Here is a 27,621-nt window from a genome sequence, read left to right on the forward strand (position 1 = left end):
GGGGACGCGAGAGAAGCTGGGCCAAAATTAACGGCAAAAAGGAGCGGCAAACACTCGCGCAATTTGTCGCTCGTGCCTCCACGTGCGCTGCAGTTGTTTTTCCGCGTTCTCTTCTACGTCGACACTGCGCAAACAACGACCGCGGACTATGACAAAATGAACTTCACGAATTCATAACACGAAGTTTCCGGTGCGCGTTCTAATCAATGGAGAGCTCCGTATTGATCCATCATTGTCAACGCAGCACTGTGGCGTCGCCCTGCTACGAATTCGTCAGGGGTCATTAGTGGAAGGGCGCCCCGGAGGCAAGCTTATGAGCGAGCGTCGCCAATGCCGACGTCGAGTTCAAGCCCCCAGAGCAGAGCAGGAAAGTCTTTCGGTTGCTGATCTCTGAGCTCGTTTATTTTCGACGATGGTTTTGCATTCTACCACCATTCTCTGCGTGGCGCTAAAAAAAAAAAAAAGAGGTATGCTCCGAAATACCGTGCTCTCAGCTCACTCGGAACTTCTCGGAAACGATAAATGAGCTCCAAAGCAGGAACTGGCCTGATGGCCTTTGTCAACTGTGTCGCAGAACACATCTACCCTCCCCTCTCTTCTTCCTGTTTGATCTCGACAGGAACAAATTTTTGATATCATCTGAGTCAGAAATGAACGAGTTTATTGGTGCAAAGGAAGATACACACAGCACATTGTCAAAGCGTGTTCTTTGGGCAGATTGAAAAGTACATGCTGACGCAAAAATAATTGCGTACTTGTGCAATCAGTGACATGCTAGCAACATATCGTCACAGCACGTTTTTGAACATATCCAAAAAACAAGAAAAAACATGCTCACTAAAATTGATTTAGTAATTGTGCGATCAGCCACATGCAAGCAACATAAGGAAATACTAAAAACGAAAACAGTTGCCGAGGACAAGGCTCGATATGTAATCTGCAGTACAAAAAACACAGCGCGAAAGAAAACAGGTGCAAAATGTGTTACAACAGAGTGGCAGTTCATGCAAAAAAACATGAAATAAGAAACACCCAGCAATAACCAGAACAACGTGAAATAAGAATGCAGCATTTGGAAAGATGACATTGAACACTCATTGCTAAATTGAATCTGAAACACTGAAAGAACAAGCTTAGCCTGTTGTATATTGACCTACACATTTAGTATTTTTTGTTCACTTATATTGCTGTGCTTACAAGAATTGGCAATGCATCAGAAAAAAGGTAAAGTGAACGTTCATTCAATTTTTGCCGCAGATTAGGAAAAACTATGCTGATGTGTATATAAAAGTACGGCGTGCACAATAGGGCTCACCGGGAGAGCATCTACGAGGAGTTGAAGTAGGGCCAACACATAAAATGAAGACATCATGCAGCACTCAAAACACATTCAAAGAAAAAGTTGGCATAACCGTATACAATGCTGAAGTGCATCCATTCTTTAAACAGGTTCTGCGGGACAGTTAGCTTGCTTTAATACAAGAAATCCTTTTCGTAGATTTAGTTCCAAAAAGCGAAACACGCCAGTTATAGTAAACATACTTTAAAAACAAACTACAAATATAAAAATTTAAATATTGACCCAGATTTGCATGTTGAATGTTAAATACGCACCAGCTGACAGACATTCAGTATTCAAAGTATGTTTATTTGCTACCAATTTAGTCCTGCAAGAAACGTATTATTAAAACAAAGAAAACAAGTGCAAAGGTCAGACTAACATGCTCATCATTTTATGGTATCAAGCTTGTCTGCGCAAATAGAAGAGAAGCTGTGGAGGAAATAAACACTATTCTACAAAGAAGCTGTTAACGTAATATACAATGCTGATGAAAGCAACACCGTTGAATAAGTAATTAGGTCTTGATGCAGAGAGCTGAAGGTCTCAATTACATATTGTCGAATTTTTCGTTCATGCTTCCTTTTTTCTTTTTGCGCTGCCGTCATTTCTATAAGCTTAGACATTTCGCTCCACGTTCGTGAGTTCACATCTTTCTCGTTTATCGAACGTTGTCCTGCACCGAGCGGCAAGCTTCAACAAATCTCCGTCCAATCATTGTATAGACCAGGACTCAGTGATGCAAGGTAACTTCCGTTATCTCAAATAACGGAAATGACATTTTAATAAAGTTCAATGAAGGTGGTTGTAATGCATTCTATTCTCTCGATTATCATTCGTGTGAACGCGCTGTACACTCATTTGAGAGTGTCAAGATTGTTATTCTTTAATCTCGGTAACTATGCTATCAGAGCCTCAGATGTATAAAGCGTATCGAGAAGAACTATTGGCCGAGTAGCTAAGTAGTTCATCATCCACTTCTTACCTCTACTGCGCTATATATCACGAACGCCGCACAGTGTAGTTAGGCGCCTTTTCTCCGCTGTTCGCAGACTACAAGCGCTCAACTGCCCATATTGACAGGCTCCTCGTGAACATACAAGATTCGTCCTCGTCAAACAGAGAGAATGTCGTAAATTTCTGGTTTGAGTTACCAGTTTCAGCAAATGTCAACCGCCATATGACGACAAATGGAGGCCCTGTGTGAGGCGATTTCGTTTGACAAACTCTTCACTACGTTCTCTAACCTGCTAATTCAAAATCACAAGTGACAGCAAGACCATGGTGTCGTGTACATAGATTTTTATGTATTCTAAGTAAGCATTCTAACAACTCTTCAAGCGTGCTTGACAGAAGCGTTCATTCTTATGTGTTTTTAGACATTTGTAAAAAAACAAAACAAAATGTGTGACCATACTACTCTGAGCACAGCCTTTGTACATAGGCTGTATTAAATGCTTTAAGGCTGTATATTTTATGTATAGTATTTTTATTATTTTACAATATTTTAGTAAACTTTTCGCTGTTAGTGCACATTACAAACAGATGCGATAGTTGAATATCATCCTATTTTTGCGTCTTAGCCAAGTAGCCTTGAACTCGGTTAAGCCTGGTAAAATTTCCCTACATTCTTTCTTGCTGTATTTCTCTTCTCTATATACGCAGCAGCTCCAACTACAACAATAATAAAAAAATTAACAAATAACTCAAGTGTGATATTCTAATTATATATTTTCAAAAAAACTGCTACTCTGCGTAATGTTGCATATGGCTGACATCCATATGTAATGTGTTTGTTTAACGTGCATTTCCTAAAAGAATGAATCTATCACTATCACTGCTGAAGTACGTTTGCCGTAAGTACAAGGCGCGTTTTGCTATAATATCAGATTCGCTTACACAAAGCAATGCTAATTTCTCTCCCTTTTGTGGCTTCTCAGTATTTCGAGCCGAACACCGTTTTGTTATCTGTTTTTTATTGATTTTCATTGTTTTAAAGCTTGGAAGAATAATGCAGTTGATACACACAACATGAACAGACTCTCTTAAGCAGAACATTGAGCAATGATTCAGCAGTAAACAAACTCTGCTGGTCCCAGCTGTCTTCATAATAAGCATGTATGGGACCATGTGAACACTTCATGAAATTCAAGGGACGTGGACAGATTTGAAGATTTAGAAAAACACACACAAAATACCCTAATATTGCAAGTTCTAGACATGGTATTCATCGCACGCTAAGAAAAAAAAATTCCTTGAATATTCCTAATGCTTGAATGCTTCCGTATAGCTAAAGAACATGCTCAAGTACACCAGAACAAAAAAAAACGACACTAGGTCTCCACTAATTTTGTCGACATGAAGAGCAGAATGTGCAGAATTCGACTGCGGGTATGCAAGTTTCATGTAACCAACTAAGTTCTTTTCAAAAGGACATTTCAAAAGCAAGTTGACGTCTACGGTTGTCCTGTCTCTATCTCTGGTGTCCTTGGTCACGTTCATTAGTAATGCGGAGGCCTTTAGTCAATCCAAATCGGTCCAGATAAATGAATTCATAATAGCGTTTGACTGACGCTATGTGAGATAACCACCGAAAGATATTAGAAACCATCCCACTTTTTTGGAGAACTCGCATACATCCCATCGGGGTTCGGGAGATGTTTCATTAGGCTTTGCTGCGCTCCGAGGGACAGAAGCGACTGAGGAGGGTTCACTTTCTCGGCCGATCTCATTCGAGCCGAGTCCGACGGCCATCGACGTTGGCAGCTCACCGTTCAACACGTGGACGACGATGCTGGCGGGCTCGGCATTCGACGGCACGCACGAGTAGTTTCCGGAGTCGTGTGGCTGCGCGTTGGCGATCAGGAGGCGGCTTTGCGTTCGCGGCGACTTCTCCGTCTGCACCGAGACCCCGTGCTGGATGTCGTAGTTGATGACGCGCGCGTCGTGGTACCAGAACACGTAGTCGGGAGGCACGGGGCTCTCCATCACCTCGCAGGTCAGGTTCAGGGTGCTGCCGCTGTTCAGGTAGAGCGTCGGGCCTCCGGCGATGCTCGCCTTGCTCACTGCACAGACGTCGCAGAACACAGAGAATACTCAAAAAAAAAAAAACAACGCAACGGTACATGCGAAGAGAAATGTCGTAGCATTATGGAGTGAAATGTGAGCTAACGTCGTCATTTTAAAAAAGGCTTCTCTCAAACCTTTTAGAAGTGATTTCTCAAGAGGCCTTGAGGTAAGAATTATAAAAAGGTGTTGATTGATTTGTGGGGTTTAACGTCCCAAAACCACCATATGATTATGAGAGACGCCGTAGTGGAGGACTCCGGAAATTTTGACCACCTGGGGTTCTTTAACGTGCACCCAAATCCGAGCACACGGGCCTACGACATTTCCGCGTCCATCGGAAATGCAGTATAAAAAAAAAGTGTTAATCATTATATAGTTTTATCATTTAATTGAATGCAATGCTTCATCATGGAGCGTTTACCTTACAATTATGCTTCAACATATCGTGACCACATCTGTGCTTCATGAAAGAAAAATGCTCTAAACCTGTCATACCTGAGTATCCCATCGGAACAAATAATAATAATAATAATAATAATAATAATAATAATAATAATAATAATAATAATAATAATAATAATAATAATAATAATAATAATAATAATAATAATAATAATAATAATGTCCAGGGATTGACGTGCTAAAACCACGGTATGATTACGAAAGACGCCGTAGTGGAGGGTGCCGTAAATTTCGACCATCTAGTCGAAATTCACGGGTCTCTACCATTTCGTCTTCACCAAAATCCGAAACCACGGCCTGGATTTTGCTCGCGACTATTGGATGAGCAGCCGAGCACCTTACATACTAATCCATAGTGACGAATTACCTGGAGAAAGCGCCATCGATTGCCACAAGACAGAAAATGTTACGAATATCGGTTAGCTACATATCTTTATCATCCTTGAGCCTAAAATTATGAACCCAAAATGAGCTCAAAGCATAACATGCTGTCAGGCAATGATTAGTCATGTCAGGCAATGATTAGCTGCGACCAGTGAAGAAACCTCCGCATTGACTCGTACGGAATACGCCTTCATGATCAATCGCAGGTGTTACATCTCTCATACTCGACCAGAGAGCTCATTTAATCATTTAAAGAAATGGAGGAGGAAACAAAGACAGTCGGGCACGAGGTGGCCCTATATGGCGAAAGGTGGTGAGCTACCCGCTTGGGAATCTTGATTTACGCGGTTTCAAAAGCGATTGCTTTTTGGCTCTCTGAAAATGGAGCAGTGCATGGCGCTGAAATAAAAAAAAATCGAACTGCGACAGCGTCCACGAGGTCTGTTATCGTAACACACCGATAAGAATGAATTTCTTGGACAATAGAATACTTGCACTTATAGTTTGTCGAGCTGTACCCTTACCAAATAAGTATATTTGTTGCTGTAGTTCATATACAATCCAACAACTCTGAAATTCGAAAGTTTATGCGTTAAGATTTAGATCCAATTTTCGTGAATAATTATTTGTTCAAGTTTTTTATTCAAGATTTACAAGCGCATATACATTAACCGAAGAAGATGACTTTCTGCACACAACATAAGCCCGCGCTTCTTTACATTTGGGAACAATACCTTGTTGAACGTCACGAAATGCGAATCGCATTGTGGGCAGTGAAACTGACGAGACCAATAGAAATTCGGTGCTGACGACATGTTGGGTTTAGCGTCGTATGATTTGGAAAGATGCCGTAGTGGAGGGCTCCGGAAGTTTCGACCAACTGGGGTTCTTCAACGTGCATCCAAATCTAGGCACACAAGCCTACAGCATTTTCACTTCCATCGAAAATGCAGCCGCTGCAGCCGCGATTCGATATCGTGACCTGCGTGTCAGCAGCTGAGTACCTTAGACTAGGCCCCCGAGGCGGGCCTTGAATGAAAATTTGTGTCGTGTTCATCATAAACATGTAGTAGGCTGAATATTATTATTCTTGGCAGATGAAATGTAGGAAACTTATCGATGTACATTAGAGTATACAAAACAGCGCTTATTGTGTGTATGTCTCTACGAATGTCCTCATACTAAAGTGCACTCCTAAGAAAGCTTAGCTTGCGCTGCTAACACTGTCTTTTATTGCTTTTTTTGCGAGGCTGCAGGCTTGTTTGTTTGTACAATCGAGCGGTTGCCGCTGAATATGATAAAATAAGCCATGACCCAATTCGCAAAGGATTTTTTTCATAACATTTGTTTTCTATGGGCCGACTGCTTTCGTTCATAAACAATACGGCATCACAATTGGCTGGCGCTTACTCTTACGCAAATAGCTTGGGCGTAGCAATGCTTGTAAAAACGAAATTGTCGGAGGGATATTTATGGTGGTTATATAGTCGGCTTTGTGAGTAGACATGAAAATGCTTACTCGTGTACGCTAAAAATCGAGACAGCATGGATGAGACATATCAAACACAATTCCTACGAGGCTTCACGAAAGTCATGTTAGGCATATGACCATATAAACTGAGAGAGATGCATACTAACTCCCGTGTACAATAATGCAAAACAAGTTATCGCATGAATAGGACGCCAAGTAAGCACTTGGGTAAAATATAGCGCAACTCATGAAGCATACGCAGCCAATGTATGCATAAACAGCCGAGTATGACGGCCACTAGACCACAGTATAATGCACTACCGAATATGCGTGTGAACAGCTGATTGTGCTTGTATACGTTGTCATGCGAGGAAGCATGCCCATTGCTCCTGCTTACATATTCCGCATGCGTGCTGTTGTATTAAATGGATGTTTTGCATTCTATGATCGCGTGCTATAGAGCATGTGCATTCGTATATTCGCATCCTGGTATGTAACGCGTGAATAAAAAGATAACAGAACAAGGAGCTTCAGGGAATCGATTCAGATTGACCAACTTACATACGCTCACTTGCAGTATACCCAGCTAAAACTAAGCATGCATTTACTGAAAACGGGCAGTGGACAAGGGGGCTCTGTTCATGCGTCGGATACAACAAGTTGTCGAGCCTAGAGAGAGAAAAAAAAAGAAACGAGTGATCGAACAAAGGAAAGAATTGCTTGCGGAACCGTGATGTAGACCCGAAGAAAGTGCGAACGAACTGGAGGGCACTGCCGAAGCCCCGGGACTCGGCCAATTCTATTCCGTCGGGCGCCGCATCGAAATACGTCACGATCAGCGCACACCGCTGTTCGCTGCAAACAGTGTGACGACCGCGCACCTAGCTCGCACGTTCGGCGGTGCGTCCTCGCCGCCGTCACCGCTGGTAGCTTTTCTCTTCTCGACCGAGCCAGTGTCGCGAATTTCCAATTCTATCAGGCACCGCACGGCAGCGGGCTCGGCGATGCCTAGAGCCGCGGGGAGGGCCGCAGAGAAAGAGGGGCGCGATGAACGTGCTCCTCCGTCGTTTCGGTAATGACATTCAGCGAAGAACACAATCAAATCTACTTTCCATATCTTCTCGTCTCTCTCCTTTTCTTTTGTGTACCCGTCAAGCGGTGACCTGCTGCAGCTCGAATCAAAAGAGGATAGCTTGGAACAAAAGAGTCGGCTCCATACAAATGAACTCGCGAGCTCCGCTGTTTGCTCCGACTGAGAGCTCATCTACTTCAGTGAGATACTTCGTTCCTGCGTGGTGTTTTGTTACTGCTTCAGTGCTTTCTCGCATCTTGTTGTAATCTCGACGTCCGCTCTTTGTCCATTTGCACTCGTTTCTTCTGTTTCAATGCGCTTACCCCTCTGAAGAAGAGAATGTGCTTAACAGCGAGATTAAAGCGAGAACACCGCTGTCTGTTTGAAAGGTGATGCAGCCCCCTTACACGGTGGCGGGAAGCTCGAATGGCTGATGTTTTACGCAGGTGCCCTGCACTAACGCAGTACGCTAAGTCGATAACCTTAAGCGGTCACGTGCTTCTTTAGAAATGGTAGCATGGAAAGAACAGAACTTCACAAAAGTATACTCATCATCTCATCATCCTAGATCACAGGTTGTATACGTTGTGCCTAGGGGTAGTAAAAAAAAAGGGTAACCTAACTGCCGTGCAGTAGTTAGGTTATCAGTGCCTGTGTAAAGGCAGATTTGGCAGTATTATGCATATTTATTACGCATTTTATTATGCATTTTTACGTCATTCTGCCTTGCAGCCTGGCGCTATTTGACAGTGCATAATTATTGCAGGAAACATGAGACGAATTATCGAAAATGAGATAATCAACTTCCATACGATATAATTCAATCAATAAAAGCTAGGAGTGTTAAAACGTTTACACGGATATTTATTTATTTACTTATCTGATTATTTGATATATAACATGTTTAATTGCATGTTCAGGATAATGAAAGGCAGGGATGTTCACAAGTGTAAGCAGCCGCTTGCTACCAGACACACGCTAAGAATATAGATGAAGAAGAATCTAAGGTGTGACCTGCGAAAAAAAAATTGCAGTTTCACTGCACGGTGCAGTAATAATGCGGTAGCGACGAATTGGAATGTTATACGAATGTTATACGACATAAAGCTATAGCAGCTACGTTTAATTCCATCCAGCGTAGCTCTGGAAAACGCCGGCTAATACAGTCGCTTCAGGGTGAAGCGGTGTTCGAGCTCTCTGTCGTTTAACGTGATGTGAGCGGTAAGACAGCGCGCACGCCTGCACTGGCGAACGCGCCGTTACGGTAAAGGTTCGCAGCTGCTGCTCAAACGATTCATAGGCCTCCTCTCTACGGAGTCCCTGCATGCTCCGTCAACCGAAAGGACCAGAGGGAGGGGGGTGGGTGTGTTTTTTTTTTACTTGAAGAGCCATCAATGGGAGACCTCTCACATGGCGTCATGTTATCGCATGCACTCGTCGTGCGACAGAGATGGCTGGTTCGTTTCGACTGAGCTTCATCCCAAGCACTTGCGTGGTTTTACTGAAGCGTAGAACACAGATTGTGCGGCCATGTTATCGAATTCAACTTCATACCGACCATCAGGATGACTGTAAACCTTTAGAAATTGTCAAGGTAGCTGATATTGCAGTATAAGACAACACAAATACAATACTACTTCCAGAGATGGTCGCGCAACCCACCAGATATACTGTCTTCATCACCATTTTTTTTTTCAAGAAACAAAAACAATCACGACGTTGTTTGACAAACTGGATGATCACCCCTTCACATAGGAAGCTCCAGTGAGATAAGTTTAAATAAAGTTAGGCACCCAAGACTATAAATGCATTGCTGCAAAATATGTATGCATCTGTTCAAGGGTAAGCTTACTCAACCTAAGAAATGACATTCGCATACGAAGAGGGCCATAGAAGAACATTCGACTATGCAAATAAGTATGTTGGTATGCATTTCCACAAAAAATATCATTTGGCATTAGCCTAGTGAGTTAAGGTCAGTACCCTTTTTGCCTTCAAGTCGCATGAATGTTTTGACAAACAAGGATATTGAAAGAGAAATGGAAGGAAACGCTATAAAGAGACATGAGACAAGACAGCGATGTTAACCAGACACATGCCCAGTTGGCTACCTTGTGCAGAGGGAATGACAAAAGGGAGTTAAAGTTGAGAGACGGGGAGAAAGAGAGAGATGAGGATAAAAGAAAGGCAAGGAAAAAAAGGCATGTTTATGACAGTTATTTCCTCCAGAACCTTGTAAGAAGATGCTCTGGTCGATTGTGATAGTAAATGAACGTTGATGTATTATACCAAGGCTAGAAAAAGTAATGACAAGCAGCTCTGAAAAATTTTTATCGGCCAGTTATCAATTTCGCCGTTTTATGCTAAATGAAGGTTACAAAAATCAGTTGACTAACTTACCCATGCATGTGCCCATCAAAATATGAAGGTACAGGCCGCTGCCTGTGAGCTATATCTGCGCTTCATTTACGCTCATAAATACGTTGGCTAAAGTTTTCCTGACTGCTTTTTGTATTTTATTTCTTATGCTCAATATTCAATCAAAAGCTAAGGAGCAGCTGGTGCCCTATTTATGCGCTACCATCTTCTTATATATCATATACGTAAAAACAATGTCTTCTAATGCCCCTGTGCAGGGATGCTCACCACGAATGATTGTGAATGGTTAGAAGAGGCAATGGACACTGCTGATTCCAGTAGTGGAAGCAACCTACGTAAGCGAAATTATGTGTCTGCACCCCGTAGTTCGGCCGATTCAGTCATCCGTGCACGGGTGAGTGCACTGCGTACTCACCGATCACGTTGAGCGCGATGAAACGTGATATCTTGGGAAGAGTGCTGACTTGGCACTCGTACATTCCGGCGTCCCTTTTCTGCGGATACTGGATCTGGAGCATCCACAGGTCCGAGTTGTCCATGTGTATCGCCTGAAACCGCTGGTCCGAGGTGTACGTGAAGCGACCCACCGTCAGAACGTGCAGGTCCCGCCTCCGGATCCACGACACCTGCAAACAAGCGCAGACGGAGAATTATCCGATTTGAATTGCATACACAAAAACACAAGGAATAAGCGAAGACAGGGAGAGAGTAGGATAGTGAATTTCAGCGAGCAGGAGGGGCACAACACTTGCCTGCTCGTTCGGGAAATGGGATAATGAAAGACAAGCACACAAGACAGGTAATCTGGTGGTGACGCGCCGTCGTGACTAAAACGGTTAGGTAAGTCGCTGCATTGGTACAGTGGTTACGTTACTTCTTGAGTGCTCACCACAAAGCCATGAGATAGGTTACGGCCGATGTTTCACTGCAAAGCCTTAGCAGACCGAAATGTGGGCGGGTCTGTTTCGCTTTCTGAAGCACTCACCACATGTATATCACCACACACGATCGCGATAGTGGGATAAAAGAATGACGTCACATTGAGCGTGGCGTGATCAGTTGCATTTGCTCACCCAGTACGAAGCATTTGCTGATAATCTGAACCTTTTTTTTACGATAACAGAGTATACTACAACTCACCAAAATACAGCGCCTTTATCACAACACCATGGAAAAAGTGCTTCATCGTACTTCACCCAACTATTAAATCCAGTGAGGGAAATAAGGTGTGATGCAGCGCTTCCGTAAGAGTAATGTGACTAAAAGCATAAGGTCACTAATTACAGACACGACTTGAATAACAATTCCGCACTATTTTCAGCTTCTGTGTGTTAAGAAATACTGCCAGCAATTTCAAAATATGGAATGTAACATAATCTACTCCTCTCCTTCGTGTTATGACCTACACGTAGGAGTAGTTCGGCGTTTCGCTGTGAAGGAAAATTGTGTTTTCGTGTCAAGGTCTTCATTTTCCTATTTGGTTCTTCCCAGCATTTGTGTGTCGCAATCATACAGTAACGCACTCTTGTTTTTTTTTTATTCACTCCACCAACGCCGCTGCATGCAGTCTCAAAGCGCACGTGAACTGTGGCACTGCACGCATTCATGAGGCCGGTTTGCGCAGCGGCAGGCATTTGCGAAGTAAGTCGCAAAATCAACACGCATCTTACTCTCTTCTTCACTTTCATCTTCCTTCTACATACCGATGGCTCGAAGGCTTCGACATGAAATGGGAAAAGAAAGTTGCTGGAATAAAAAAAAAGTGGGTGGGGGTGGGAGGGGGGTACGGGGACGGCATGAAAACGCGACGAACCATTCAAAGCACGCGCGGGGACACGCCAAATTGCTTCGTGTCTTGGCTTCCAAAGCGCGCCACCGCCGCAGTGGTAGAGCGCCCGGTTTAGTCGGCGCACGCACGCCATGAATCCTGATAGGCAAATTGTCGCGCGCGTTTAGGCGGCTCGCGCGCGCTCTCGGCCGGCCGTCGCTTTCTAGACGCGGCGGCGACTTAATGGAAGCTTCCCGTCGATGGGAGCGAAAAAAAAGCAACATTTTCGCGCCTTTTCGACAGCGCTGTGTCTCTTCAAAGTCCATAGAAAACTTTTTTTTGTATACTATTCGCGTTCATGGAGTGCACGTGACGAACCTGATAAAGAGTGATGAAAGTCTGCAATAATAAAAAATCGGTGGTCTGTGCGAATGACTGACGCGCTAATGGCATCGAGAGGAACACGTTCTGCGGCAGCTACAGGCAAATGAGCAGCGTAATAACGACAAATTGATGACAACGGAACGACCTATCAACTTATCGTGGCAACGCATTTGTATACACAAAGGTAAATTCGCAAAGGCGTAATGTATTGCCTCATGGGCGTGCACCACGGTGGCGCAAGAATTGTGTCTTCTCGTGAAAACTAACGCGCCTTTCGGAAGTTTCTCGAAGCATAATCATTTGCGGGAGGCCTCGACAGGAGGTTTAGTATGCGACTGCTTACGCTCAATAGTCAAATGCCCTTGGAGGAATAGGAATACCTTCTTGGTCACTCTCTGACACGTAGGCCTATGAATTATTGCATCACGAAAGAAAGAATTGGGTAAAGCAAAGACAGGGCAAGCGCTGAACTTCAAGTCTTCTTTATTGTGACACGCATCGTAGGCTGGGCATAGTCACGAGGCACAAGAAAAAAATATTGGATGAAGATTCTCTTCCTATCTCATGCGAAAGCTTGGCTGAAACATACCCGTTCCATCTTTGAATGAACAGTGATACTTTAGGGTGCACTTACGCAAATACTTCTTCAATGCTCATCGGGAAGGCCTCGAAAATTTGCTCTTGTGTTGCTGTAAGCCTGCTCAACTCTAAAAGCGTGCTGAACACGTATGCCATTGAATGCTGGAGGGCGAGGACACAGGGAAACTCCACAGCATTATCAGAACCCAGTGAAGACCCGGAGGTTGCCTTTCCCTAGCCAGCTGTTCCTGAAATTACGCCATGTATGCACATGGAGCGAAATCCGAAGTGTAGACATCCACGCGGGCTTCTGCTGCCTGCGCGGCGGACGTGCTAGCAGGAGTTTTTTAACTCATCGTGCAAGTATGAGTGCGTTGTGGCATTCTGCCATGACTATCAGCCTTCGCAGATATTGGGCTGTGGGCCAATACTTGTGCGTCAGTGGCCTCTCGCTGTTGCGCCGTCTTTTCAGAATGATATTCTTCAGCAACATATGACAATGCACATAAGGTTCCACTCTCACTCTTTGCAGGTAGTCTTGATATTATTACCTGAAAATTCTTTTACTGAACGTTTAAGGGCTGCTCCCTGTGATGTTTCCTCTCAAGTGTCAAAATACTGTGCTTATTTTTTCTTGGATCACACACAGCAGGCTCCTTCTATTACACTTTTACGTTACAGTGTCTGTAACTGCTGGTAACTAAAACAACATGTGCCCACGTGTTCATGCTTTGAAGATATGCGCGGACTCCTCATCATGTGATAAAGGTGATATAAGTGACAAACAATCAAATTGACCATTTTTTAGTCACAAAAATGTACAATGGCTAGATAACGAAGTCAGTTTAATTTACAAGATCACAATTAATTCACTACACTTAGCAAACAGCCAGTTTACTCCCGTTATTATTGGTTTTATGTAAACATAAAAACAGTAAGGTTAGAAAAAATGACAGGTCACTGACGACAAATGTAATAGCCGATAACCACGCATGCTTTGCAGACACCTGGAAATATGTTCACCAGCCGCATGTCTGTAGACAAGATTTTACAGTTATTCCGTTTAACAATTTAGGATTGGCGATAACGTGCTTCAGACTTGTCTATGTGTGCACTAAAATGTTTTTTCTGGCATCTCTTATTTTTTGTTTATTTCTAAGTTTTTGAATAATCATATGTCAAATGGTGCAATGCCACAAAACAACCTCGTCTGAATTCTCCGGTGGCTGTGAGTAAAAAAAAAATGGCCATATATCTACATGTTTGCCTGCAAATGTCGTCGAAAGACGATATTCTTGCGTCTGGAGAGAGTGAACAAAACGTTTATTTGATGTTCTGCGTGACCTGCCGCGGTGGTCTCGTGGATAAGGCACTCGGCTGCTGACCCGCAGGTCGTGGGATCGAATCCTGGCTGCGGCGGCTGCATTTTCGATGGAAGCGGAAATGTTGTAGACCCCTGTGCTCAGATTTGTGTGCCCGTTAAAGAACCCCAGGTGGTCGAAATTTCTGGAGCCCTCCGCTACGGCGTCTCTCATAATCATATGGTGGTATTGGGACGTTAAACCCCACATATCAATCATGTTCTGCGTGACAAAATCTGTGGATTGTATTATGGACGCGCTGCGTTAGAGAGCCTCGATCCGTGCAGCCAAGGCGAACGAGCGCATCGACGCACGTTAGACACGAGCGCTATCTCGCAGTTATCTTCGAAAACGAAAGAAGGCATGCGCACCTGTCTCAGTGACGATAAGGTGTAGAACGCTAAGCGACGGGCAGGTGCCACCACCGTGTCGTCTTAGCAAAGCTTATAAACACTTGCCTTTTTGAGCATCGCATCGGTTTGTCAGCGCAGCTTGATAAACGCTACGGTCCCTAGAATTACTTATGTATGCCTCCTATAAAGACACACATACAACATATTGACGAGTTGTTATGGGGCCTCAGATATGCACAATAATTGCTTTTTATTTGACAATTGCACGAGTGTGAATGCTGAAACTTGAGCAGCATTGGTGGGCGCTGCGGATGTGGTTGGCCGTTTGGGGTACCGTTACGGTGGACAAACAGACAAACGTACAGAAAATGAACAGACGGACAAACCAAACTTTTTGCGTCAAGTACCCCAAGAAAGACTATCGCCTTTAAGAAATTACACCATCTCCCCATAAAGAGAACCATGAGGGGATGCAACGTAGCATGTATGGTACACACCAAGTTTTCGTTTACGTTTACTCAGCGTTTCCATTAGTGTGTCTGGTTTGTATTTAGTATTTGTGTTGCACTGCTGTTTGTGTTCGCGCGTTGTCGAGGAAGTCTCCATTGAATCGTGTGGTTGCTCCGGGAGGTCGCTGCAGTTGTCTAGAAAGCCTCGCTACCCTCACCGTAGACTCGCGTGGTTTCTCTGTAGTGAAAGCGGTAGCTCGCGTCGTTGTGGACATCAGGGTTTGCAGCTCGAAGCCAAGACTTGGCTTGCGCTTCCCTGTCCCGCAGTTCGGAATAGCCGTGCCTGCACGGGCGTTCGCGTTCGGCATCGCGACCCCAGCGATGATGCTGCTTTGCAACGATCTCGATCTCGGTAGACGTTTAAGAGCTGTCGCAACTGGCACCGACGTTGATGTTACAACCGATCTTAACGGCAGCGAAGCGAGAATGACCGAAGCCGGCTGAGTGCACGCGCTTAATTAAGTGGGAGAGGGAGAGGAAGGAGTGGGTTGGCAGGATCCAGCGTGGGCTCAGGAGGAGAGAAGGTTATCGAACCCCTGCGTAAAGGAGAAAAGTGGGAGGGAGAGTATATAAATGCATAGTGGTGTACGGAAGCCACCGGATCAACCTCGCTCATAAGATTTTTCGCATCTAATAAAAAAAAAATTCTTACAATTTTCATATTCTTCTGGAACCTTTCTTATAGGTGCGACAGTTTACAAAAAATTGCACACATTAGTGCAGGTTATTTACAGACGTAAAAAAATATCGCTAAGGGCGCACGTTTCTTTACTGTGTGTTTCTGCCCGTGGTCAGAAAATTCGGAAATCTACAACTTGAACTCGCATTGTCATGGGTGCCAAGAAACTGTTTCTTCTTTTCTCGCACAGTTATATTTAACGACAGGTTCATTTGCGCATAACCAAAGTGTGTGTAAAGCTTGCTAATGTAGTCAATAAACCACGCGGAGGAAGAACTTTAAATTTCTAAACCCACTAACGTGCCTCCATATGCCGTGTCTGAAAAATACGGATTTCTGCGTAAAACGAGCCAATAAAAAAGTGGTGCTTCGCTTCTTGTTTATGACTCAATCCAAACTTTTACGGCAGGAAACCCAGCTAGACTCGTCTTTTTGATAGTTGAGCAAATATTCAAAATAAAGAAATAGGCAAAGGTTACTTGCTGATGTTATCGAAATACACGAGTTGCCTTAAACGCATGAGGAAACAAGGCGTGTTCTTGGAGATGCTGAAATTTTTCGAGAGAGATTAGACAAGAGTATTTTTGACAGCATGAATGTAAACTGCTTTTATGGTTCCCACGTTTATACGTAGATTTATATATCCTGTTGTGTCGACATACGCGACGTTCCTCTACGTGCACCATTATGTAAGTGCACGTTCATTTATGCATTTTCGTTAAGTATTGTGGTGATCGTTAAACCGTATCGGGATGGTTGTAAAAAAACGTTCTGCTGTTCTTAGCTTGCACACGTCTGAAAGTGTAAATTAGGAACCTGCAAGGCATTTGCCCTACAAATAAAGCCTTAACATCATTCGCAGCGTATTAGATAAGTGCCTAATTTGTAACGCTTTTATCCATCATGAAAAAACTGATGCATTTAAGACAGCAGCTGAGGGCATTAGCTGTTACGCTTAAAGAAAAGCTTTGAGTGCATGGGGAGGCAATCAACTTGGAGTAAAAATATATTTTACGACACATATTTGTCCACCTCATATATGAACACTACAGTAGTACTATTTAGCTAAACCCACTTTCAGACAGGCGCATACAGCAAAAGTTTCTCACTTCCAACTTAAGTAAAATCCCCTGTCAAGTGATATCACGATATCTGACGCACGTCATAACATCTGATGCATATCAATCGAATGAATTGTATGCAAAAACGACTGCACAGTGAGGTGGATTACAAGCTTTTATTAACTAGAACTCCTTCATTTTACGAAATGATAGTTTTTAAGGGGTTAGCAGTAGCGTTGTGAAGGATCATTAGGTGTAAAGAAGCAGGTTTATATCTGCTCTATTTAGATGGGGGTATTAAGGGACGACACGTTTACTGTTATCTACGGAATTTTTCTCAATACAAATGCAGTTGAAATATCTGAGCTTTGGCTGTCTCTTAGATTTAGTGTTTAACGTTTCTGTCGTCATGCACTGAGGGCATCATTTGTCCTATGTTTAAACAACTTTATATGCTCAAAGTAATTTATTTTATCACTCTATTTCTTGCACTCACCCAGCACGCTAGTGAATTACGAAGTTTCCCGAAGTAAGTGATTATTGCACACGTATTATGCTCCTAAAAAAACACCATTTATATTTATTTAGACTAGTAGTTATAAAAAGCAACTATATGGTCATTTTAAAGTGATACAGTACCATATCTGATTTCACCTGTTGATCCACTGCAACGTTCGTAGTTTTGCTTCATCCTTTCAGCAATACTATTTCGTGTAAATATATCTATAGCACTGTAACTTTATATTCAAAGCAACTTATGATGTGTGCTATAGCGTGTGACATCTTAACACTCGGTTTACTCTTCACGCTTTTTCCTTCTGTGACGCATGTCAACAAACCAAGTGAGGCCTGTAGTTAAACAAGCCTCGTATTCATGTATTCTGTGTGGCGAACAAGCCTTATTATGACAATTCGGGCTATAGAACAAGCGTGAACACAAAACGTTTACTTAGTGTAATTGCAGTGCAGCGAGATTGAGTAAATTGCTTTTAGACGAGACTACTGTTACACTGCTATACTTATCTACAACAGAGCTGTACAGCATCCAAGGAAATCCATTGTTGCGGCATACCTGAATTAGTAATGGAAGCGTTACCCTTCAGCCATCTGGTGTGCTGCATCCTTTTCTTATTAAAAAAATACCAATACGTTTGTTTGTTAAAGTTTTTGGCATTTGTCAGCAGTGCATTTCCGTAACAAGATTAAGCCTTTCCTGCCAACAACTAACGTTAAGAAAGAGACGCCTTAGGCAATCGCTCCACTTCGACTTGTCCGCGCCAATACACAGAACATGCATTTGTACTTTTCGCAGCGGAAACATTCGGCCCTTACGGAGTAGCACTGCCAATGCTTTCAGTGGAAACAGAGGTCGTTGCGTTTGATCCTGGGGCGAAGACTTGGCACTGATTTGCGCTGGGCCTAGGGGGTTACGAAAGCTGTATTGTGTCAGCAGTCTCCACGCTGAAAGCGTACAACGAGGCAGAAAACAGAAACAACGAGCTTTCTCTCTCAGGCCACCCGCTGCTGCCGATGGGATGCGAGAGAAACAAGAGAACTGACGCAACAAAAGAAACACTTTGGTGGACAGAATAACAACGAAAAAAAAGGAGAGGAGAGAAGAGAAAGCAGCGCACCAGACGTCACGGGTGTGCGTAGCGTAGCGACGGAAACGCGAGAGCAAATGGGGGGAGCTCGAACGGAACTGAAACAACTTTGGCGAAACGGGGAGGGTCGAGCAAGCACGGAGTCTTTGTGTGCTGTCTGGGCTGCGCTAACAACGCCGTCCCGAACCTCCTCAGCCTCGCGACCACTCTGGTTCGCTCCGCAGCGTGCGCTCCCGTTTCTGGTTCCTCTTGTGCCCGTCCCTGGGTGTCCCGCTGTCAGCCACCTCCGTCAGCCTACGCTCCCCAAGTTCGGCAGATAGGGTCGCATTGCAGCACGCGAGAGCGAAAGCGGCGTGCCCGGATGAAAGGAAAAGTGCCGGGGAAATGGAGCTGCACGGACGATCCCGCGCGCACGCAGCCCGAGAAATGGATGCAAGCGAACAACGGCGGAAGGCACAAATACAGCGACAGAAACGCGCACTGCGTTGACGTCGCTGTAGCAAGTTGATTGAGCTCGGCGAGAATCTGCTGACAAACAGCCCAACGCTAAGAAGGTTAGGAAGAAGGGTGCTCCCTTTCGGTTGGTTCATTGGAGAAGGCGGCAGGCTAACTTCGAGTTCGCCTTTCGTGTCCTTGTTAGTGCATTACTGACAGCGGTAGGCGTGAAGGATTGGGAGACACACAAAGACTTGCGGCACGTGACGCCACTGAAATCACCGAAGGCGGTACAACTGTCTCTTTTGCCAGGAGGTAGGGTCTCGGGGATTTGGGGAAATACCGTACGGGAAAGTTAACGAGGCAGTGTGGGTGGATCGCAAACCAAAAACTAATGATGTACATACACTCAGGCTATCCTGTAGATAGACAATACAAATAGCCTTACTAGAAACATGATAGTAACGTTTGTCCAATAGTTCCTGTACATAGTCGAGGTGAAGCAAGACGGAATGAATTGGCCTAAGTGGCCAGAATATAATGGTAATATGCGGATGCAACAGGAGCCAAAATATTCTGAGCATTTCTAGCAAAAATCGACTGTTTAAATGGCCTCGCCTTCTAAAATGAACATATTCAGCAGTTTTTTCACTTGCAATTTTTGTGAGTCTTTCAAGATTGTAGTCAGAAATAGTATCACTGAGTCCGAGATGGTGTATAAATAAAGGCGGTTCTCAATAAAACTACCTTTCTATTGGCATTTCCATACATTAAATATACTGCCTGATGAATTATTACACAGCTATGTCTAAGGAAATCTACCATATGGCAATAACTTTCTGGGCTGAAAAGAGCCTTTGTTTCGCAATGCGGCAATCGTTTGTCGTCATTCGTGCTGTATATAGAAAGTAAGTGGTCACTGGTTGTATCGCATCAACTATTCCACCAGTATATATCAATATTGTGGTGGGAATATAGCAGCAGACACGAAATACACGCAAGTTGTCTAGCTACACCAAAGTCCACTTCACTATATGCTTCGTGCTCGAAAGTTGCGGTAAGTCACAAAGTCATCTAAGGCTGCATTTTTGCAAGTTAGATTCATTAACAAGAGGATTTGTAGCTGGCAATGTAAAGCAACTAGAAGCAATCTCATATGTCTGGGTCATTCTTGAAGATATGTCGCTGCTTACCATACAGAGCTGCTCCCCGAACAGAAGCGTCATGGCGTAATGACTTGGTGATAGTTTGCGACACACTACAACAAAGCAAAGAGCAGCGTAGACGTCGCCCTCTTCAGCTTTTCTTCTTAATCATGTACCTGAGCTTTGCCGACAGCAGTTCGGAATTCAGCGACATTCGTCTCTCACGAACATCGACAATGGAAATCATATACAACAGCCACATGAAGAACTAGAATCCTAGCGAAGATGAGCGAGTCACAGTGACAATAGTGAAAATCATCACCGGCCGCTGACTCGGCTGCCCGGTGGTGACACAGAAGCCACCCGTGATGAATTTTCGATGGCGTTCCGCGCATCCCACCCGAAGCAAGCCGATGGGGCTACCGTTCACGGGTCGTGGTCGTCGAGGGAATAGAGAAAGAGAGAAGGGGAAAGATGCCAGCGGGCAGCACAAAAGGAACGCCGTGCGGCTAAAGGTTGAATGGGCACCCGGCCTTTGTGGCTCGCTAATGGACACGCTCGCGAAGGCCTACGGCGCCCGCAGATACAGCGGCATACTGCCACTGTCTGCGGGACGGGCTTTGTGCGCGGTTGCGAGATTGCTTCGTGAGGCTCGCGATTGGAAGCAATTATCTGACATTCGCCATGCTCGGAATAAGCATCGTGGTGTCTTAACCTGGGTTGATCACCGGTGGTGGGTGCATCTGCACCGATGGTTGACGGGGAACGTGAGCGAATGAAATAATGACGACGACCGCAGTTGGAGAGAAGAGGGTGTCGTAGAACAGAGAAGGTAGACCAGCCAAGTGAATTGAAAAGGAGCGTTTTAACAGCAGAGCTTTTTAAGCTCGGAGTAAAGGCGGTGTCGTATACAGGAAATTCAGTGGGTATGCGCTGCATGCAGAAAGCAGGTGTGAGCCAAGCAGTCCCTATAATGTATTCGAGAAAAGACTGGGAGTGTAAAAGGTAAGTGAATGTGAGCAGGAAAAAGAAGTTGAGGAAGAGATAAAACGTGGCGTAGCCATGCATCGTATAGCCCAGCAAGGGGATGGGAAAGGTAAGCCAGGAAGGCGGGGAAGAGGACAGATGCTAGAGTGAGGAGGGGTGGGTGACGTCAGGGTCACGAGCATAGAGTTTCTTAAAACTGCTTAGAGGAACTCTGGCGCTTCAGCGACCATGAGAATAATGGGCACTACACATACTTGCCTAGTATTCGTGCTTACAGGCTTCGAACGCACTCCCATCTTTGTTTATTGCTGCGTTTAGGTTTTGTTTTTAATAAAAGAACGGGCCGTCTTGAACTTCGTGACACGATTTGTATTGGTGAGCCTCAAAGGTTAAGGTGGTGAAATGCAACTTCTGAACATCTGCTAATTGTCGTCTAGTGACAAAATCATCACCAAGCGACGCGAAGCCAAACAGAGCCGAGAGTACAAAGATTAGACAAATTTGTGTGCTACCCATCATTCCATTGCTCGCTGAAGCAGGCGTCATGCGTTGCAGTTCGCATAGACACTAGCACCAGAGTTCCCCCAAAGCATTTATAGGATGCTCTAAGGTCAGAAAAGGGAAAGGAAGTGCAGTAAGGGGAAAAACGACATCAAGAGAAGAAATACAAAAAGATTGAAGAAATAATAATATGTGAAAAGTGGTGAAGAAATGATCTGCGTTCACCAGCTAGTGGCGCTCGTTTGCTAGGTCCGCTATGAACTGAGATTGCAAAGCTGGGCAATTGCTTTTACATTTTCCTTAAAGCATATCCATATCATTGAATTTATGTAAACTACAACCGCAAAAAGAGGAGGCTTAGGATTACGCGAGTTGCATGAGCTACGTAATTATTACTATTAGGTCCACTTGAAGCAGGGCACAGGTTTGCAGCTGAGCTCCTGTGCTTCTATGCAGCCGGACGCGTGTTAAATTCAGCGTGACGCCGGACGCATTTCGATAGACACGAAATGAAGGAATACGCGTAGGTTCAAAATCACGGAGCAGGGGCACGTTAATGAGCACAAGTAGTCAAGAATCATCCAGAGTTCCCCTCCAGGGTGTGCCACAAATCAAAACAACGAAGTTTTGGCGAAGTGTGCACAGACACACAGGTTAATTAGATAGATAGATAGATAGATAGATAGATAGATAGATAGATAGATAGATAGATAGATAGATAGATAGATAGATAGATAGATAGATAGATAGATAGATAGATAGATAGATAGATAGATACTGGTTACTATATCTCAGAAACGATTAAATTTTTTTGTATCTTGACTTTCTTTACAAAAACTAGAAATATTGCTACTGGAGTGAAGAAACTTGATAAAATGTTTTTTGGAAATCAGAAACTGCTTGGCATCCTATTTTTATATGTACAAAGCTTCTTATGTTCCGTTAGCACGCTGAAGTAGTTGCACTTTTCATTACTAGTATTAGAGGTGCAAGCAAACTTAACTGGAAGCAAGAGCTATTAGTACGGCCTAAGCAAGAAAGTTTACTGACGCATTACATTGAGAGCGGCTGGCATAAAGAGGCAGCATTTGGCGTTAACGTTAAGAGAAACATAGCCACGTGGGTAGGATTTCTCTCTTTAATCCCATGTTTATCAGCGCCGCTAATTTACAATGATAGCTTCAGAAAAGCGTAGAAAGCTGAAGCGACAGCTTTCATTCAATACAGCACATGCCAAGTTGCGCTGCATTTCAAAGCAAGCGTCGGTCCACAGTTGTTCTTTAGCTCTTTCAACGCGCTTTTCTGTTCTGTAAGCACCATTGCTTTCATGTATTTTCCTTTCTCGTCATTTTATTTTTTCTTGTTCCGCTTATTCGAGCACTCCAGCCTTAATTACGATACTCAGCGGCAGCCTACGTATGATAGTACACTAGAATACCGAAAAAATAGGAAGAGAAACAACTTACAAAGAATGGTAGTGTGCCAACAAATGATGCAAAATTAAAGGCTCAATCAAGCTAAGACGACATAGATTGAACGGTAGCCTAAATTTGCGTGACGCAGCGAGAAAAAGCTCCACATACTTGCTCCTGAATATGCAAGCAATCATTTCAGCTAACAAAGGACGCCAAATCTGAGCGAGCCAACAAAATAATAAAAAATGAGAAACAATGAAAGGCGAGGAACAAGAAAATTACCTTTGTATCCCGGAACTCGTTTGTACAAAGAGGCCCAAGTTTACTGAATATACGTATTAGAGCCGGCTGACAAGCTAATGGAAGCGAATAATTTGAGTCTGATATATAGTTAGGGCCCTGGTATGGATATATAAAGAACTCTTTGCATCAACAAAATAAAATTAGCCTGCTTATGTATCGCTCATCTGCAATGCAAAGAAGTTAATATACTTTTGTGTCACCATGAGTGTTTAATGCCTAGAATTTATTGTTGTGATGAAGAAGGAGTTCACCCTGCAAAGCATCGCAGCGGTATTGTCAGCGCTATGCAGAAGTAGCTGGTGCTGCACGTTGATGCAGTTCGCGCTAGCTATAGGCCCACGATCGCATCCTGCCTGTATCTGCCATTGAGAAGTGTTTCAGCTCATTATTATGTTATGATTAAAAAAGCCATGTTATGATTAAAAAAGCATCCTTTCCGGCACTATATTCAATTGCGATGGTTACTATGTGGCTCGCTTAAGATATACGCTAATCTTAGGATTGGTTATAAGCCGCATCTGTCTAGGACTGTCTAATTGTATGAATATAAGCTTTTTGTTGTTGTTGTTGTTGAAGCTCTTCTTGTTGACCCAGAGCCTAGTAGCATTATAGGATTATAGATAACTTAACTAAAAGATAATCTATGCGAGTTGCTATTCCTGAAACATGAGAACAAGTGAATTATGCGAAGAGCGTTGTAATTATGTCTCAATAACGATGAAACTCCAACCTTTTTGGAAATACAAATATCAGTCCATAATAAAAAATATGGAACATCTCTCTGAAGGAAACCCTGATGGGATGCGAAGCAGCAGCGGTGCGCACGGCATTGACCCAGTTGAAACGGGTGTTGACGCGGGTGCTGGAAGAACGGTTTTAAGCGAAATTCAGTGTAGCGTTTACTCGAGTAAAGGTTTGCTTAAAACGCAAATACACGAGAGGCGGGTAGAGTTTCGTGTAGGTTCCATCGCTGATAAACGAGCCGAACGAGTGTTTCCACTCGACGGGTGGTCGTTCCGCGCAGTGTAGAAGGTGAAGCGAGAGAAAAGTGTGTTGCAAGCCGGCGGCGGTGGCGGTAGCTGCTGGCGCTGCTAGCTGCTGTGCTGCGGGTGAGAGAGAGAGAGTGCCGTCGGCGCGCATCTGCTAGAGGAGTGTGCGAGGGAAGCGTGACGTCAACGCGCAGCTGCGGCGTGACGTAAGATCTCTAGATTAAACACTTTGCGTATGGTGATCACCTGGTAATGCGTTAGAAATAGATCTCCTGTTGGAAAGGCACCGAGTAGGACGAACGCATAGAAACGACGCATTAAATGAACTAATCATAGATTCAACGGATATGATGCATTATACACTTTACAAAAAAAACTGCGAGATGGCAGTGGCAAATATATAACGGCGTGTTTTTAAAGCCTACAAAGTATGTGACTATAGTGTAGTGCCCGGAAGCTGTTATCGCCGACCGAAAGGTCGTGGGTTCGACTCCCAATGACGTAACTTTTTTTTCCCATGCGAAATTTATTTTTTAAACGTCAGTTCCGTGATGGAAGCACGTTACCAAATTCTTGGCGGACTCCGGCATAAAACAGTTCCATATTAAAAGAAATGAGGAGTAGCAAAACCAATCCGCAATATCATGACCTACTTGCTATCGCTGTACAACACTTGTGGCCATGGGAATGCGTTGCGACGTGCTCATACGGACGCACGTACGTACGGCGTTACACACCTGAGTCAAAAAGCTGTTTTGTATCTAAAACATATTTAATAAATCGAAGGAAGCTATCAGAGGTTCACTGATGCTTTGTGGATGCACCTTTGGACAACAAATATATACCTTGCGAAACCACGTGGCTATAAGTGATCAGGTGAGCGTTCAAAAGTACCTTAGTTTCCGAGAATAAATTATGCTGGTGTCTAAATGGGCCTTATTTTGCTCTATATTTTAAGTGTAGTTCAAAGGAATCTACGAACTCGTGACGGTGGTCTAGCGGTTATGGCACTGAACTGCTGAGCCGCAAGTCGCGAGATCAAATCCGGCCATGGCGGCCGCATTTTAGATGGAGGCGAAAGTTGTTGAGGGCCGTGTGCTTAGCTTCCGGTGCCCGTTAAGGAACGCCAGGTGGTCGAAACTTTCGAAGCTTTCTACTACAGCGTCTCTCATAATCATATTGAGCTTTTGGTGCGTTCAGCTCCAGATAATATTACCAAAGAAACCTACTGAAGGTGTGCGACCCAAAAAGCCCTCATCCCAATCCTTGTGAGTTGCATAATTGGGCATTACTGAGAAAATTTCTTTAGACAAGTTTTATGCATATGGTTTTATCTGACCGTGTCGCGTATTGTCTGGCTTCACGAGCGAACTCATTATGTATCTCTATACCTGGACTAGCATTCAGTGCTAGCTAGCATCTGATTGAATGTTGCGTTATTTATAGTACATATGGTGTTTGCGGAACTGCACTTATGTGACCTACAGTCTTATATAGCGGAACTGAAATTTTCCTTTTTTGTGCTGTTATGGAAACGCACTTAAATTAATGATGCTAGCTGCCATTGTTTTTTTTCATTGCTTTAGTTTACATGAAGGGTATCGGTGAAAGGGATCAAGCTGCTGGTGCTATATACCAGTGCCAGCATCTCCTGAACACCAGTAAAAAATCTTTAGATACTTCAGCGAACAAGAAACTATTATCGGTGAGAATGCAAGAGATGCGAAATATTATCCTCACGTGTTCAAGTCATCGTTACATCACGGAAAATGAGAAATTATGACGTAACCATGACATCGCTTACATAACCATGGCATCACTTGGGATCGCACGCTGACGTCACTACCATATATTTGTTCGATCAAAGGCGCACTCCTCGTGAAGGCATAGCTAAACCAGGTGAAGTGCAGAAAGTTCGTGGAAGGGGATTGGGGTGAAAAGAGGCAATACAACGTTAGGTGCAGGAATCACGTTAGGTGCAGGAATCTTCAGGAGGGGGGAGAGATGGATGCTTCGATTGAAAAGAAAGAAAGAAGGTGGCTTTCGCATTAGCGTCACCTTATGTGACTGCGTGAAGAACCCTGTGACTTTGTTAATAAAGCGACATTTGATTAAAAGAGTGTGAACAGCATGATTGCACTGGCGGTTGCAGTCTGCTTGATACTTATGCACGTAGCAGTAGAAAAGGGGCGGAAGTCGGGCCTCCAAGAGAGCCGAGTCCTTGTCTCTGCTCAGCCGTCAAGGAACATAGGGAGCCCGGTATCGCGAAAGAAAAAAAAAACGCGCCCTGTCTCGCTAAATGGAGTCATGTGTAGTTGCGAAGCAGCGGGCACAAACGCTTTATAAATTAGCGGCGACGTTTACGCTAGCACTCATCGCGTCGTCGCGCAGGAGAGAAACGTGAAGAGGTGTAAAGCGTGCAGTGAAGGTCCAGTGTTTCCTACAGGAACATTTCAATGGCTGCTAATGAAGAGTGAGAATCAGAAGACGCTGATAGGACGCAGAGACCCGCAGTGCGCTTTTAGTTAACGTGCACACCACAAATTTTTATTTTTCACCAACAGCATGAGAGATCTCCTACCGGAGATTTCTCTTTTCAACTTTGGTGGTCAAAATGCTTTCAACATTGGTGGTCAAAATGCAGTGCCACTATATACGGGGTGGCCAGCGAACGGTAGTAAAGCGCGATGAGTCGGTTATTTTTAATAAAAAAACTTGCTAGCAGAGGCTGCGGGCATCGGTGTTGCGAGGCGAGAAAGGGGTAGCGTAGGAGAGGAGAATGAGTCGAGGAGACGCGCATGCACAACGAGGGAGTTGACACCGCTAGGCGGGATCCCTAGAGGTGAGAGGGGGGGGGGGGGGGGAGCACGAACAAGCAGTTGAAAGAAAAAAAATGGCAGCATATCCACGGAGTGAATAATGGAGAGTGAGGCGAAGCATCCGTCCGTCCATTCGTTCTTGCTTCCGTCCGTTCATGCGTCCGTCTGTGTGACCGCCCGTGCGTTCATTCGCCCGTCCGCACGTGCGTCTGTTCGTGCGTTCGTCCATGAATTTACCCATGCGTCCGTCCATGCGTCCATCCGTCGATGCAGCCATCCGTGAGTCCATCCATGCATCTGTCAGTGTGTACGTCCATCCACCTATTCAACACTCCAAGTACCACCATCTCGCATCTTTCCACCATATATTGCGCATATGCACCGCCATCCAGCGGTCTTTCCAAGGACTAAATGGGAGGTGGCACACGCATACTTTCTTACAGCTTGCGCTTCGTGTCTACTTCCCACCTTTAACCACCTCGAATTCATGGTATATAGTATTTCACTGTATTCATGGCACTGTGGCCCAACGCTCGCTAACCCTTTATAAAAC

At 44.2% G+C, this 27,621-nt stretch overlaps 1 protein-coding gene across 2 annotated transcripts in view; it reads right to left on the reverse strand.

The window, feature by feature from the left end:
• LOC119186935 (protein amalgam) overlaps positions 1 to 27,621 on the reverse strand; it is a 307,392-nt gene that overhangs the window by 8,235 nt on the left and 271,536 nt on the right. The window contains exons 3-4 of one of the 2 annotated variants that reach the window (XM_037435281.2): positions 10,592 to 10,802; positions 4,111 to 4,404 (exon numbers count right to left, since the gene is read on the reverse strand). In XM_037435281.2, coding sequence (XP_037291178.2) covers positions 4,111 to 4,404; positions 10,592 to 10,802 — 505 coding nt within the window. Of the gene's footprint in view, positions 1 to 3,773; positions 4,405 to 10,591; positions 10,803 to 27,621 lie in introns of those variants that run through there. The other variant, XM_075893704.1, reaches the window with a different exon arrangement.

Source organism: Rhipicephalus microplus, chromosome 1 (genome assembly GCF_043290135.1).
Source record: "Rhipicephalus microplus isolate Deutch F79 chromosome 1, USDA_Rmic, whole genome shotgun sequence".
Taxonomy (NCBI): domain Eukaryota; kingdom Metazoa; phylum Arthropoda; class Arachnida; order Ixodida; family Ixodidae; genus Rhipicephalus; species Rhipicephalus microplus.